This window comes from Epinephelus fuscoguttatus, linkage group LG11 (genome assembly GCF_011397635.1).
Source record: "Epinephelus fuscoguttatus linkage group LG11, E.fuscoguttatus.final_Chr_v1".
Classification (NCBI taxonomy): Eukaryota; Metazoa; Chordata; class Actinopteri; order Perciformes; family Serranidae; genus Epinephelus; species Epinephelus fuscoguttatus.
In genome coordinates, this window is record NC_064762.1 from 10,434,251 (window position 1) to 10,451,096 (window position 16,846).

The 16,846-nt window shown below is 38.5% G+C and overlaps 1 protein-coding gene across 2 annotated transcripts; it reads right to left on the minus strand.

Annotated features, from left to right (window-relative positions):
- Positions 1–319: 319 nt before the first annotated feature.
- Positions 320–14,029, minus strand: adam17b (ADAM metallopeptidase domain 17b). 2 transcript variants are annotated; one of them, XM_049589868.1, is made up of 18 exons: positions 13,702–14,029; positions 10,133–10,265; positions 9,899–10,032; positions 9,733–9,821; positions 9,225–9,408; positions 8,482–8,612; positions 8,321–8,407; positions 8,136–8,246; positions 6,829–6,973; positions 6,639–6,730; positions 5,108–5,260; positions 4,838–5,037; positions 4,491–4,594; positions 4,276–4,410; positions 3,163–3,293; positions 2,901–3,068; positions 2,706–2,762; positions 320–2,558 (listed from the first exon to the last, which is right to left on the minus strand). In XM_049589868.1, the coding sequence occupies exons 1-18, from the start codon at positions 13,790–13,792 to the stop codon at positions 2,166–2,168; spliced, it is 2,538 nt and encodes an 845-aa protein (XP_049445825.1). In that variant the 5' UTR covers positions 13,793–14,029; the 3' UTR covers positions 320–2,165. The 2 variants fall into 2 exon arrangements, with proteins under 2 accessions (XP_049445825.1, XP_049445824.1); XM_049589867.1 differs by having other exon boundaries at positions 10,133–10,268.
- Positions 14,030–16,846: the final 2,817 nt, after the last annotated feature.

Genomic DNA, 16,846 nt, shown 5'->3' on the forward strand with positions numbered 1-16,846 from the left:
CAGTTTAAAACATTAAAGATTATTCTTCGTCTTTGAAAACAAATAGACAGACATTATCTTTTTATTCTGGAGCTTTAAACAGAATTTTAATAAATCAAGGATAATAAAATATAATACCACAAAAATCTGAGGTCATAACTGCTGCTGAGCAGCCTGTTGTCTCCATGACAACTGACTGATCTCCACTGATGAAAACCATGTGATGATTAAGCTCTGGAACAAAGCCAAGGCAATTTATTTATTAGATGAAATAATTCATAATGACATGAATGTACAAAAAATAATAATAAAAATTTCTGTAGACAATACTTAAGAAATATAAATTAATATTTCTGTTTTGCCTCTTTATTTTTTTCATTTGTACTAACATTTATATTCATTTACTTTTGTGTGTATTGTTATTTTATTAATATGTAAATGTGTTTATTGTTATTTTTGGCATATTTAATAGCATTTTAATTTTAAAAAAAAATTCTACATTTATTTCTTTTCGATTTTGGCATCTTCTGTCTTCCGTACTCTGTGAGGCTGATTAAACATATCACAGAACATTCTTACAAATTACTGAACAATAAATTTAGTTCTCAGAAAACTTTTCTCACGTAAAAACTGAAACATTTTATTTTGAAACAGCAGTCAGACTGACGGGTAAACACAGCCACACAAACAAACAAACGTGTTTGACTTGAAACGTATTAATACTCAGTGAACGTAACAAAGACGTGTTTACAGAATATGGCACGCGATCATCTGAATGTAAACAACACAAACAGTACACAACACACTAAACACACATCTCTAATGTATAAAAATACTGACTGAAGTGCATTTTTCAATACCACAGAAGAAGATAAGGCACACAGCTCTGATTGTCATTTATAAAATAAAAACAACAGTTTGACTTTCAGACGTCAAAATAAAACAACACTTAATAAAAGCGTAATAATAGCCGAGAGTTCGCTCTGAGAAAGATGTTGGTTTCAAAATGCTGTAAATAATGTAACGTTTGGTTTAAAACATCTGATGTGTCGGATTTAAGTGCAGAAATAAAAAATAAAAGTATCTCGTGGACAGTGATGAAATGTAAATAAATACATTTACTAATGTAGAATTTTGAGGTACTTTTACTTCTCCAACAGACTGTCTCCAGCAGCACGAATTTAAAACCACAGCTGTTGATTTTCAGATAAACTGTCTAAAACACAGAAATTTAATGTAACTGTAATAAATGTTCATTAAAAAGCAGCTGAAGGCGTCAAATCTTTGGCATTTCACTTAAAAAACAACAACAGCAGAACTCTGTTAAATTGCAGCTCTGTTGGTCTTTGAATGTTTTAAAGCTTTTTGTTTTTGTTTTTGGAAAAAAAAAAACCCTGAAGGTTCAACGTTTATTTTATCAGGTGACTCATTCAGAATCAGACTCCATGAAAGCAGATGATGAAGGGGGCGGGTTCTGAAACTAATGTGAGTGTGGGAACTCAAATTAGTACGGGGTATCTGGGAACTCAAGTGAGTGTGGGGCGTCGGGGAACTAAAATTAGCCCCAGGGGATTGGAAACTTGTGTGAAAGTGTGTGACATGTGGGAATACAAGAGTGTGGGGCATCTGGGAACTAGAATTAGTGCGGGGTGTCTAGGAAATAAAATGAGTGTGGGGCATTCAAGAACTAAAATTAGTGCATGGCATTTGGGAACTTAAGTGAGTGGGATGTGGGAACTAAACTAAGTGTGGGTCATTTGGGAACTTAAATTACCTGGTATGGGGCACTCAAGAGCTTAAATGGGGCGTTGGGGAATAAAATCTATGAATGTAGAGTAAAGACAGGTGGCTAATGATGTCACTGTCAGGTGATGATGTCACAGTATGACATCAGATCAGGCAGAAAACCTGTTTTCACTTTGTTTCGTCACCTGATGACGTTCAGCTGCAGATCACAGAGTCAGTAAGAACCAAAAATCAAACAAACTGTAACAGCTTCAGAGGGACAGCATGGACACAGACTTTAAACCCACGGTGAGGACGGACCCTGAAGTGGACGCAGTGCGGCGGGCTGTGGGACAGAGCAGGTTAAAAAAGTCACACGAGGACCTGACAACGAAAACACTGAGCAGTGACTCCGCCTGCTGCGTGTCCTGGTCTCTGCAGGTGAGGACAGGTGAGTCCTCTCAGCACTGCGTCTCTTTGGTGTCGATCTGATGTTGTCTTTTCAGTCTTAACATCAGAGCCTTGTCGCTGCGACTCGTCACACTTTTCTCCGTCAGGTCCTCGAAGGAGCGCTGAGCTGACCCCACTGGCCGCCCGAACGCCTCCTCCAGTGCGTCCTCGTCCAGGTGCGAGTCCAAGCTGGGGTCCTCCTGGATGGTGGCCATGCGGGGGCTGTCCAGAGGAAGGTGGCTGAGGGCGGGGTCGGGGGCGGAACCAGGGACAGGAGGGGTACTGGTCTGTTGGGGGCTGGACGACTGGAAGCGCAGCCCGGCGGAGGAGGTGCTGGTGGGGAAGGTTGGAGGTTTGAAGATCCGGACAGATGCAGACTCCAGGCTGCTGAGGAGCTCGGCATTCTGGGAAAATCAACAGTAACAGTCAGTATGGACCAAAATTAAAGGAGCAGGATGATATTTTTAATGTGTAACTTTATTAACAGAAACAATTTCTCAAACAGACGCTCAGTTTGACGGTCGATGACTCGTCAATCAGGAATTACTCACACTGGGGAAGAACAGAGACTTGGTCGTCTGTTCGTACTGTTGGTCCAGTTTCTTGTCCTGAAAGTACAAAGAGATGACTCAGAAAATATCAAAGTAATGTGCTGATCAGACCGCCATTTTTAAAGCCGGCTCCATGAAGCTCCATCATACATACAGATCTGATCCGGATTGAGCGGGTCGATCACAGAGACTCACCACACAGTGGACCAGGATGCTGAAAGGGACCCAGAACAGCAGCGAGAATGCCACCACCGACCCCACGATGTTATCAGCCAGGAACTTCCCGAACGTGTTAATGTCCAGTTTATCGATGAAGTCCCACAGACGCTCCACCACGTCCTGAACCTGCTTCATACACTTCCCCTGCAGAGACAGTGTCCACACCAACACGTCATGTGACGCACATGTCAGGTGACGCTCTGTGTGTCAGACAACGGGAGAGAGAGAAGAAACTCACCGCTCCGTCACAGAATCCCACGGTGCAGGGTTTGCCTTTACGTAGGAACAGGAAGTTGCCTGTTGCGTCCTGGTAGGGAGCGCAGACGCCGCTGCTGCTGCGACAGCAGACTTTACAGGACGAGTTGGTTTCTATGCAGAAGAAGAAACGGAGACGTTAAACACGTCAGACCTGAGTCCACCAGGCGACGTTCACACGACACATGAATCTGACAACGGTATAAAATATTATATTTAATCTAGAGACGTAGGGAACTACAAAGAGCATGGGTCACTTGGGAACTACAATGAGTGTAGTGCCTGAATGAACTAAAATGAGCGCAGGGCATTTGGGAAGTGAAAAAAGCACTGGGAGTTTGGGAACTAAAATAAGTATACAGCATTTGAGAACAAGTCAAGTGTTGGGCCGAATGAACTCAAACGAGCACAGGGACTTTAGGAACTAAAATGAGCATGGATTGTTTGGGAACTACAATGAGTGCAGGGCCTGAATGAACTCAGTGAGCTTGGGGACTTTGGGAACTAAAATGAACAAGGGAGCTCTGGGAACTTAAATGAATGTGGAGCCTGAAGGAACTCAAATGAGAGCAGTCACTTGGGGAACTAAAATGAGCACGGGGAGTTTGGGGACTGAAATGAGCATGGATTGTGTGGGAACTAAAAATAGTGCAGAGCATTTGGGAACTAAAATGAGCGCAGGCACTTAGGCAACTAAAATGTGCATGGACACTTAGGGAACTACAAAGAGCATGGGGCATTTGGGAACTAAAATGAGTGCAGGGACTTTGGGAACTAAAATAAGCATGGGAACTCTTGGAACTAAAATGAGCACAGATTGTTTAGGAACTAAAATGAGCACAGATTGTTTAGGAACTAAAAAGAGTGCAGGGCGTCTGGGAACTAAAATGAGTGTGGGGCATTTAGGAATTAAAATAAGCACAGGATATTTGAGAACTAAAATGAGTGCGTGGCGTTCAGGAACCAACATAATACAAATGTATTATACTTTGCAGTAGTGATGTTTGAGTGTAGGACCTGTAGTGTAGACTTGTAGTTTAGTATTGTCACAGAGCAGTATTCGTACTGTTACTGCAGTGAAGCGTGAGTATCGTACCGTTGCAGGCGCACGGCTGCAGCTTTAAGACGGCCTGACAGAAGGGAACACACTCTCCGTTAAGACACTCTCCGCTGTCCAGACAGATGGTTTTATCGGAGGCGTTTTCCGGCGGAGGACACTCGCTGCTTTTTCCTGTCAAACACAAAGTCTTCAGTCACTGCGAGTCTCTAAACAACACACAGTCATGTGTGACCTTTGACCTGTGGGCTGACCTGTACAGTACGAGTGTCCTTTACAGGTGGCGTTGATGGGCTCCTGACAGACTTCACCTTCAGACTCAAACCTGCAGTTTTTACAGCACGCACTGTTCCTGTCACTGAACACAGAGAGAGAGGACCAAGTCTGAGTCATTTAAAGGAAACACGAAACCTGCAGATGAACTTTGACCTCTTCACTGAGTGTTTTCCATCATGATGTGAAGAACCTGGATCTGATCTGAACCTGGTTCCTGACCTGAAGTTCTCGACCCCACGATGGAGACGGATTTCATAAAATAATTCTGCTTCACCAAGTGTTTTATTTTTTTGGACTCAAAAGCAGCGGCTGATGTTCCTCTGACCTGCACTGAGCTCCAGCTTTCAGCCTGCACTCGGCGGTGCAGCAGCTGTCCGAGTTGATGTGCAGCAGTCCCGGGTCACACTCCTCCCCCTGCTCCACCCGAGAGTTACCGCACACGTTAATGTTCCTCTGCTTGAAGCAGGTCGGCGCCTTCGCCCTCAGACGCTTCACTATGGAGCGTTTACTGCAGTTGGAGAACATCTGGACACAGGACAGACTTTGTTAAACACACCTCCACCTGTGAATAAACCTCAGTAGTATGAGTCGGCACCTTGTTGTTGACGTGGTCTCCGCTAACGGCGATGGGGTACATGACGTACTTCCCTCCTTGGTCCTCTCGGGGGGCGCAGTCCCGGATGTTGTCTGGGTCGTGTTCTGCTCCAAAGTTATGGCCGAGCTCGTGAGTCGTCACCAGGTCTGCTTCCTGTGGAGACAACAAACTGTTCAGAGAAATGTCGCTGCATCCTCGAAAGTTCAGATGTTTGCGGCTGTAAAAAAAAAAAATACAAACTCTTACATCAACATGTTTCTGAGATCGACAAGACAAACTTAAAATCACCTGCTTTTAACAAATGCTACCACAAAATGATGATGGTTCTGATAGATGTATTTATACATGTCGTACCTGACGTGTCAAACACGCAGCCGCCTTATTATTTATTATTAATGACTTCAGTTCAGCTGCAGGACGTTTGAGCTCTTTTCTTTGCAGGTGGTTTTATGTTTAACAGGAGTTCATCCCAAAAACAACACAAGGAGCTGTTGTTGCTTCATGTTCAGGTGACGTAATGAAATCTGATCCAGAGTTATGGTTAGTCCAATCTGAAGGTTTAACAGACACGGAAACATTGCACAGAGTAATACTCTGGAGGATCATCACAGTGGCAGTTACTCTATTTCTTAGCGCGATGATCATGAGGTGAACAGTAGAAATACTGCGCTTATGATACAAAGTAATCCACCAGGAATGTGAGCTTGCAGATTTGTGATGAGCCGGTGCAGCTTCTTGCTGGATTACGTTGCTTTGCAGGAATGTTGAGCCAGACTAAACTTCTCTGCAGACGACACTGTGTTGTTTTATTGTAGAAAATTAAAATCTGGCTCAAACAAAATGCTCCTGGTGCAAAAAGCAGCTGCTGTGACATTGTTCCACTCGTGGTTATAGCGCTCTGTTACTTCCTTCGTCAAATAAAATGCCTTGGTCAGTGATGTCGGCATTAGATGATGAAAATATACATCCTTTCGTGGCTTTATGATACGCTGCTGTGTAGCAACATAATTTAAGGAGTTGGAAATCCCTATAAGAAGAGCTGGAGGGGTGATGGATGGGTCACAGAGAACAGAACAGAGTTCACTTCCTCTGTGAGTCAAACCATGATGCTTTTTTCTGAACCTAACCACGTGTTTTTATCGCACACAGAACTGAAAATAAATACGAGGTGTTTTACCAATGTTACAAATTCATTTTGAAAAAGACTGTCTGCGTCTAACGAGCAGAAACTGGACATTTCATGTGAAAACTTGGCATATAAAATAATTTCGACTTGAAATAACAGTATAAATACAGAACACAAACACATTGTTTGGTGGTTTAACGCTGTTTTTCTATTGTTGCCAGGCAGCCGAGGTTTCCCGTAACGTTCTTCCACTAACACTTGTTTTATTTTATTAACTTATTAAGCTTTTCGTGTCTGTACCTTCACTGAATGTGGACAGTGTCTTGGACGAGTGGACAGAACAGAGACAATAAGAACAGTAAGGAAATCATTTCAGTACGACCAGCTGTCAGAGAACCAGCCCACCTTAGTCAGGATGGTCTTCCCGTAGTTCTTGGTGCTGGTTAGACCTGTGTTGAGGTAGATCGCTCTTTGTTCGTTTGCAGATGGAGGACAGGCTTCAGAACAGAAACACACAGAATGAAACTTTCACATTATTTCTGGTGTTTGAAGACAACGACAGTTTGAGGACATTAACGAGACAGCAGGACTTCACCTTTGGAGCAGAGACCTCCCGGGATGTCCGGTTTGGACGGGGCAACGTAGGCCAGACCCAGAGTGCCTTCGTCAAAGTCCTGATAGGTGAAGAGGTGAGCCAGGCAGACGTTGGAGGCTTTCTCTGCGATATCAACACTGAACTGCTGCAGAGACACAAACCAGGAAGAGGAGACATCAAATATACAGGAAGTTATATATCTACCATCCAAAGTACTGCCTCCTGTTTGTCTGATTAAAAACTACAGTGACCAACTGTTTAACTGAGTCTGTTTAAATAATCAAACTTTATTTGTGAGGTGTTGAGATTCAAGTTCAAACTACCGGCCTGTGTCCGCGAATGTTTGTGCGTACTTTCTAATACTTCATTTTGTGAGTAAATGTACTTGAATATAACTATTTTTTAATTTAAACTCTGTACATGGATGCACCGCTGTCAGGCTAATGTTAATAGCTAATGTTAGCTAATTTTAGCTACACTTTTCTACCTACTAGGTCAACTGTTCCCAGAGGTCTGGTGAAACTCTGTCAGGCTAACGTTACTAGTTAACGTTAGCTAACTTTAGCTTCTTTTTCTACCTACTAAGTCAATTAATTCAAGAGGTCTGGAAACACACTGTCAGGCTAGTGTTACTAGCTTACATTAGCTAACTTTAGCTACATTTTTCTATCTTCTATGTCAACCGTTCCCAGAGGTCTGGTGAAACTCTGTCAGGCAACGTTCAGCTAATGATAGCTAACTTTAGACAGTTTTCTCCCAACCACTTCCAGAGATCTGTAAAATGGTGTCATACTAACATTACTACCGAATGTTAGCTAATTGCAGCTACTTTTTTTTTTTTACCTACTACCTACTCAGTCGTTCCCAGAAGTCTGGTGATGCATAACGTTACTAGCTAACTTTAGCTACTTTTTTTCTACCTACTAAGCCAACCAAAAACACAGAGAAGTTGTCACGTAACTGCGTCAAACTTGAGGTGTAATGTTAAAGTTTGACGTTAGTTGACTTCGTTCCTCCAAACTGTAGTTTTTGTTTTGTCCCTGTTTGATCGATTGAACAGCCGTAAACACAAATCAGAGGCATTTGTTCCATGTTGTTAGTCTTTGCCTCCAGTTTCCTGCTCTCCATCTGAACAGATCACTGATGTTTGACGTTGTATGCAAAGTGATATTGACACAATATATGAGTGTTTCCTCTGGGAAATCTGTAGACTTCACCTTTTATCTGTTACTTGCATCATCTTGTTAATTCTATAAGTTATAATTTAATTAACCGCTCTTAAGGTGTGTCCGTCCGTCAGGTGTTACCTCCAGCAGCTTCTTGACGTCCCAGACGTCTCGATCCTCCGCTGGACTTCCCTTCATGTTGTAGTGACTTTTCCCTGGCTCCACCTCAGTGGGAACCTTCTCTATAATGATCTGACAGGAAACACACCGTTAACTTTTTGTGTCCCACCAGGCCAAAACGATGTTTTTAATAGAAGTGTTCTCACCTGCTGGATCTGAACTCCATAACCTGTGAACTCTTCGTCCCACGACGTGTTCCTGTAGATGTCGTCCACTCGATCAATCAGTTCGATCTGAAAGCACAGTGGGTTGGTGAACGTCTCTGTGTGGAGGTGATGGAGGTTAACTGAATGGACTGTGGACTGACCAGGTAGTTGAGGGTGGTGCTCTCCTCCTTGCGGCCCATGTGTTTGAAGAAGCGATGGTCGGCCACCAGCAGCAGAGGACAGGTGTTCTTCCTGTGGTCGTGGACCTGACGCTTCCCTCTGATCACAGACTCTGAACAGGGAAAGACATGAACACAGTCAGTGCTGCAGTCACGACACGAGATTCATTACGAAATCAAATCATATTGACATGATTTGTTTTGTTTCACTGACTAATGATGCTCTGTTAACTAACGGAGCGCCGTTATAATAAATGATGATGTTTATAGCACACGGTTGTTACTGATGTACACTGAGAGCTCTTACAAACAATACCAACTTTTAACTGCTGTTAATATACGTAAACTCAACACTTCCTGCTGCTGCTTCACAGAAAAAGATTTTAAAGCACTAAAGTATGGGAAGCTTGTTTTTCAAATTAAAAGCACCTATTTTAACATGAAAAGCTTTTTTTCATTTAAAGCTTTTTTCACATTAAAGAAAATCTTTTTTACATTATAAGCTCTTTTTTCAGAATAAAAGCTCTTTCATCTAGTGAAAAGCTTTTTTTTTTTTTTAACCTCATTTGACGTTTTTATTAACATAAAAAGCTTTTTTCCACATTGGAATCTTTTTTTGTGTAAAACTCTTTTCTCCTGTAAAAAGATCTTTTTTTCCTACGAGAATTTTCAAAGCATTTTTTTTCACATTGGAGCTTTGTTTTTTTTTTTATAGATCTACAGACCCTCTTCTTCCTCTCCATCCTCCAACATGGCTGCTTTAACGCCGTCAGGGAGGAGTTGGGCGGGGTCAGAGGTCATGTAGCCGCAGACTGAAGGCTGGTGCAGGCGGCTGAGGTTCCTGATGTCCTCTGAGCGGTAGATCAGCAGACGACCATCAGGCGGCGCCGACGTGAACCTCCACAGAGGCTGAACACAGAAGAAGAATCACATCAGGTACGTGTCTGTGGAGGGTTTGGTCTGTCGATAATTTCATTTTTCAATCTTTTATTTTCAGTTTATTGATTATTTGTCTGTTAATGTCCATTATAATTCCCCACAGTCTCAGTGCAGCCTCAGAGCTTTAAAGGTTTTTTTTATATGTTTTACATTAACAGTGTCCCATAGATGAATCTGCCATGTCTTAATTTTAATAACGATCAATAAATAAATGTGTCTGTAGATATTCAGCCTGTTTTGCCTGATGGAGACTTGACACACTAATTAAAATGAAATGTTGTTCCTCTGTCTCACCTCGATGTTGTACTCGGCCTCGTCAGTCAGGATGTGAGCAGAGAATTCGTGGTCGTCAATATGAGCCTGGACTCGAGAGTTTTCCTCCCCTGCAGCACAAAACAAAAACAGGGTTGAAGTATTTTTACTGACTCGTCCTCGTAGGTCTCCGGCAGCTCGTCGTTACCGATGACGTGTCCAGTGAAGTAGTTGTGTCTGTTGACAGCGTAGCTCTGCTCTTGTCCATCCTCGTCTACGATCACGGCTCTGAAGTCCTCAGTGAACAGCTGGTCATTGGTCCTCAGGTAGAGTTTGAACTGCCTGCACACACACACACACACACACACACACACACCCCCACACACTGCTGTCGTCAGGAGTCTCTCTGAGTCATTAAAGTGTGTGAGGTGTGACCTCTGACCTCTGCAGGGCATCAAAGCTGACCAGTTTCTCCACATGAGTCTGAGTTTGGACGTCACGGCGACGGACGGAGTGAGTCTGCAGGCTGGAGAGAGGCAACACGTCGAAGTCATCCAGCATCGACCTGAGAGACGCTGCTGAGGGAACACAGAGTCCATCATGTGTTGGATCAGCCAATCACAGGTTCACAAACATCTGCTCTTCTTTCACATTAAGAGCTCTTTATTTTCAAGGTAAAAGCTCTTTATTTTCGAATTAAATGTTCTTTATTTCACATTTAAAACTTTTTCTAATTAAAAACTCTTTATTAAATAATATAATTATTCGTCCAAATTTTTTAAATAACATGAATTAGACTATAATAATTTAGACTCAAGCTTTCTGACTTAGTATTTCATCATTTTGATTTTAAAATTCATAATTTTGAGTCAATATTTTTTTCTTTGAGTATCATTTTTTATGATTATTTACTGTCTCAGAGTTCTGACTGTGTCTCATACTGATTTATCTCAAAACTATGTCTTAGAAAGTCAAAATTTAGGTTTAATATCTCTTGGTTTTGAGATAAAGAAATGAGATTTGAAGCTAAAGAGATTGTAAGGAACGAAGATATGAGACAAGAAGTCAAAACTGTGACTCACTATGACTGTCTCATAGTTTTGTCTTAGAATCTTCAATATCAGAACAACTGTCTCAAACCATCTCATTTTATCTCAAACAATTTGGACTTCCTGTCTCTTATTTTTGATTTAATATCTCATAATAATATTTCATTAGGTGGAGACTTCAAATAAGCCCTCTGGGTTTTTTGCCTCTCCCTACACTGTATTTAATTATTCATTGTTCTTGCATTTTTTTGTGTTTTAATTGTGCAAAAAAAACAAAACAAAACAAACTATACTACATGAATGAATGACTTTATTTCAAACCAAAGTTTAAAACAATGTTGTGGTAACAAAAAAGACAAAACAAACAAAACAAAAACAGAAATGTTTGAAAAAAGAGTAGATAGAAGTAAAACTTAGATGTTCCTACCCCTTTTCACTTTTCCTGTATTAACTTAAATTCCTTGCACAATTTTGAGAAAGACTGTAAATACTAAGTTATAAGATGTTAAACCAAAAGTACAATTTACTTTCCCCAAATTTTAACTTCATATCTTACAATTTGAGACATCATTTTGATTTACTATCAATACTGTTCAAAAATCTGACTTAGTTTCTCATCATTTTAACTGATCTCATGAAATTTAGACGGATGTCTCAATTTGATTTAATATCTTTACATTTCAACGCTGTGTTTGTGTCACTGAGTGTCGTTCTCTTTGAATTTGATTCACTTTGTGTTCCTCTGCGTCTCAGCATCATTTCAAGTAAGGGAAACTACAACTGAGGTTTAAATAAAGGTTGTAAATGAATGAATATTTGATATGATACAGTAAGTAATGAGTAACATAAACTGCAATTACCTACTAACATATAAATCATTAAACCAAAAGTGGGACTGATCAGCTGTTTTCAACATCATGACTCTGACAGTCAACATGATTTATAATTTTGATTTTAAATCCGGTTGATGAGAGGTTATGACTTACAGTCACTTTGACTTTTTGTCTCATAGTTACAAGTTATAAAATTAAACCTCTTAGTCACTGTCTCCTTATTCTGAGTTTAAGTTTAAAATATTTGACATATTTTCATTTAATTTTCACTTAAATCATAAAATCTGGACTCATTATCCTGACAGTTTTATACATTATCTCAGTTTTAACATATTATGGGATGTAAGGTAGTGAATAACAACTCCTGATTGTAATAAGTAACTAAGATAATACTATTATGACTTCTTCTTTTTCATTATTATGACTTGAAAATCAAAATTCTGACCTACTACCTCCTAATTTTGACTTTAAATTTCAAATATCTGACAAATTATCTCTGACCAACAGTTTTATTTAACTTTTCATTAAAAAAATATATATATATCTATATATATATCTATATATATATAGATATATATATATATATATTTTTTTTTTTTTTTTTTTTTTGGCAAATTTGAGCTTCCATACATTCTGTATTTACTTTTAACTGTTAAGTGAAGTCAGGTGTTTTGCTTCAGCGAACATTAAAACATTAATGTTAAATATTAAAACTAAATGGGCGGCATGGTGGTGTGGTGGTTAGCACTCTCGCCTCACAGCAAGAGGGTTGCCGGTTCGATCCTGGGCGTGGGAGCCCTTCTGTGCGGAGTTTGCATGTTCTCCCTGTGTCAGCGTGGGTTCTCTCCGGGCACTCCGGCTTCCTCCCACAGTCCAAAGACATGCAGATTGGGGACTAGGTTAATTGGTAACTCTAAATTGTCCATTGTGACATTGTGAATGTGAGCGTGAATGGTTGTTTGTCTCTATGTGTCAGATCTGCCATAGTCTGGCGACCTGTCGAGGGTGTACCCTGCCTCTCGCCCGATGTCAGCTGGGATAGGCTCCAGCCCCCCCATGACCCTCAAGAGGATGAAGCGGTTAGAAGATGAATGAATGAATTAAACCTAAATCAGGACTGACCAGCTGTTCACAAGATTATAGTTTCGCTCACCAGACCTTTCTCACTGTGAGATTGAAGAAAAAAACGCCCCGGCTGCTTGTACTTCTTTCAACCAATCACAATCGTTCTGGGCGGTGCCACAGCAACGGTGTGCTTGCAAAAATACTGCCGGGGGGAAACAGGTTTTGGTGTAACACGCCCACAAAAATATCACCTACAGGACGCGAACCATGGCAGAAAAATGGCTACAACCCCGCAAGATCAAACACAGCAAAAGTTAGTAAAGGACGTGTTGAAAACGGTTGAAAACTGCTACACAACCGGAGGTGGTAGGGCGGGACTTCAGCGGGTGGCTCGTTCCGCCCAATGAGAGGCTGCTCTCTGCAGCAAACTTCCGCCCACTCAGACTAACAAGATTATGACTTTGAAAGACAACATGATTTATAATTTAATTATTTTGACTCCAAAAGTCATAATTTAAATTATAAATCCTGTAAATGAGATGATTACTTATGATCACATTAAAACTGTTTGTCTTATAGAGTTATTAAATCAAAACTCTGATTCACTGTCTCCTAATTTGTGCTTTAAACCTCAAATATTTTATATATTATCTCATAATTTACAATAATGTCAGAAAATTTGGATTAATTATGTCCTCAGTTTGATTTACTGTCTCAGTTTTAACATATTATGGGATATCATATGACACAGTAATTACAGAGTAAGTACCAAAGCTAGGTTGTAATAAATAACTGGGACTTATTATTTCCTAATTATGACTTGGGAAATCAAAATTCTGACCTCTTATCTCCTGATTCTGACTTTAATACTCAAACATTAGACATATGACCAGTATGTAATATATAGCATACTTTATTGAACTTTCCATGAGATGTTATTTTTCTGTCAGACTTGAGCTTCCATACAATCTGTATTAACTTTGACTGTAAAGTAATTCATGCTTTTTGCTTTAACGTTAAAACAGACTTTTAAATAAACTTGTTACAGATATTAAAACACTCACCGTGATGTTCCTCCGTTGTGTCTGCAGCTGGAGAAACAGCTGCCTCCGTTAAAATGGTAAAAACGGTGAAAACTAAGAGTTGTTGTTTCATGTTTGATGAAACTGATGTAAAATGAAATCAGGTCGTCGCTGCTTGTTTCAGTTTAAAAAATCTCGACGCATCAGATTTAAAAACTTTATCGACACTTTACATAAAAAGTTTCAGATTAAAAACACATTTGTGGAAACAGCTGAGTGAGTTTAGTTCAGCTCAAGTTTTTATGGTTTGAACACGAGAAAAAAAAAAAACGTCTTCAGTTCGAAAGAACCAGGAAGAGCTGCAGAGTCAAGCTGGCTGACAGCGGCGGAAGTACGTCACTCCGCCTTCACAATAAAAGACCAACGCTTAAACTCAATAAAGATTTAACATAAAAAAAAGGGGGGTGGGGGGGGGGGAGATTAATTAAAAAAAACTTTATTGACCCAGGCCATGCAAAAAATAAATCAAATATTAATAAAGAACATTTTAATAGTGTAGATAAATTAATGAATAAATAAAATGTAATAAATCCTAGAAAAATAGATTAAAACAAATTATAAAAGGAATAAAATAGTATTCATAAAAATATGACGCAAAATAAATACTAAATAAAATAGATAATAAGAATATTTAATGAATAAACATAAACTGAAATTAGAATTAAAATAGAAATAAAAACAATTTCATAATATTAACAAAAACACAAAGTTCTGCCCCCATGTCTTCCCAACCACAGAATTAACTTAAAAATAATTTAATCAATAAATTAAATTAAAGAGACCAGACTGATCCATCCAACCCCTTAAACATAGATAAAGAAAATCTCTGTAACAAAAAAAAAAAAAAAAAAAAAAAAGAATTGAATGAAATAAGAAATAATTTTGTATTTTTTTTTTTTGGTGTATGAATAACATAACAACTACATAAACTAATGATTCTATACAGAAATACACAGATTTATTAAAACAATAAAAAACATCATTCGAAAAAAAAATTATAAAATAAAAATACAAAGTACAAGTCGAGTCTCCCCAACCACAAAATAATTTATAATAAAAGAATGAAAAAATATGGGGGGAAAAATAATTTAGTAAGAAATACTTTAAAGGGAAAAATTGAATAAATCTCCCCACTTAAGATATTATTAAATGTTATATAAAATTGATTTAATGTTTATTTTATTCAGTTCGCTGTCCAATTATATCTTCTCTAAAAATTCTAAGAAATGCGTTTCAGCATTTTAAGTCCCAAATGTTTGGTTATTATAATTAGTGGTATTACAGAACATAAATCCTCCTGCAAACATTAGTGTTTCCAGAAAGAAAACTTTATTTTGAAAATCCGTCGTCGTATTGTGCTCTTATTTTGTGGAGCTTGACACTGCTGAGTCAAACACGCTGGAATTAAAAAAAAAAACAAAAAAAACCTGAACATAAATATGAAACTAATATCTGATATCTTTTACAGTGGTGTGTGTTAGATGAGTGAAAAGCTGCAGAATAAAATGAAAGTAAAGAAGGTAGAAGTGAAACATGTCGTCCATCTTATGTAAGAGAATAACAGAGAGACATCTGGCAGCTCTATTTTTAACATCTGATCTCATCCAAATCCGCTTTTACTACCACTGATATGAAACATGGGCAGCAAACCCACAGGGAAACTGTGAACTCAGGCTCCAGAAACTAAAACACGACACAGACACACTGCAGGAAGTCAAAGAAAACTACAGTCTAAGATATTATTAACATTAAACACCATTAACTCACTGTGTCTGAATTAAATGTTTAATATAATGGATAAAGTCTGATATTAAAGTGACACAGCATCATAACCGATTGTATTTTATATATCAATAAGATTTTAAATAAAGTACAATGTAAAAGTGACTTTGCTGAGTGTGGTGATTAATGTGGAGGAGGATTAACATTTCTGACTGATGGTATTAAACTGAAGAGGTGACACACTTCCTGTTTTCACAGTCATATGCATATGGCAGGAAATGTGTCTGTGCTGCTGCTGAGACACTTTTATTTTATTTATTTATTTATATAGATAGATAGATAGATAGACAGATCAACTAGCATTAAATAAAGTCTCAGTGTAGAGCCTCAAAAAAACAAAAACCGCACAAGGACGATACTTTATGTACTGATAATGAACTGCAGTAAACTAATAATGATAATAACTTTATTTATAAAACACGTTTTACAAAAAAATGAAATGAAATGACATAAAATCAAAGAAATATTTTGATAATTCTATTAAACTGAGATAATATTTCATTGTCAGTTTTGGCTTTGAACTTAAATGTCTGCATTAAAACACTGAGGTTCAGATTATGAGTTTATTTTTCATCAGAATGATTCATTAGTAGATTTTTAGGAATTTTGCCCTGGTCTTTGGTGAATACAATAAACATATTAAGAGGAAATAAAATACTGAAGAGACTCTGAGTACAGTTTTCATGTGCGTGAACACAGTGTAGATGCTTTTGTGTGTAGTTTGTATAATGAGGCTGCTGTAAAGAAATTCTACTTTAAAAAGACAAATCTCTAATATAACACTTTTGAAATTTGGGGTGGAAAATCAGAATTAGAAATACGTTATGTCTTTATGTTACAGTTGCTCAGATGTAAAGCAGAGAGAACTTAGGACGTAGAAAAAGGAAGTGTCAAGTGCGAAGTATGTAAGAAAAATAATAAATATTTATTAGTAGTAGTAGTTGTAGTCGTTGGTATTATTATGCTACATTGTTAACACTAATATGTGAAATATTGAAGAATATATAATATGTGTGATGAGTATGTAGAGTGTGCAAAGAAAATACAAAGATATGTACCTTATGCTGTAATTTTGTTGGGGGAAAAAATCAATGTCTTTTCAACAGTTTTTGTCTCTTATTTTATTTTATTTCATTTCATTTTTACCCATTTATTTTTAACCCATATTCACTTATAGAGCTGTAGTGATAAAATAATTTAAACGGTAACACTAAAATAGTTTAAATAATTTAATTATTAAATATATGAAATGACAGTAAAGTACATTTGTCTGCAGTGAAGTGATAGTTGTTGTAGTTCATATTGTGGACTGTGGGTGGCAGCAGAGAGAGTTCAGTCTAACCGG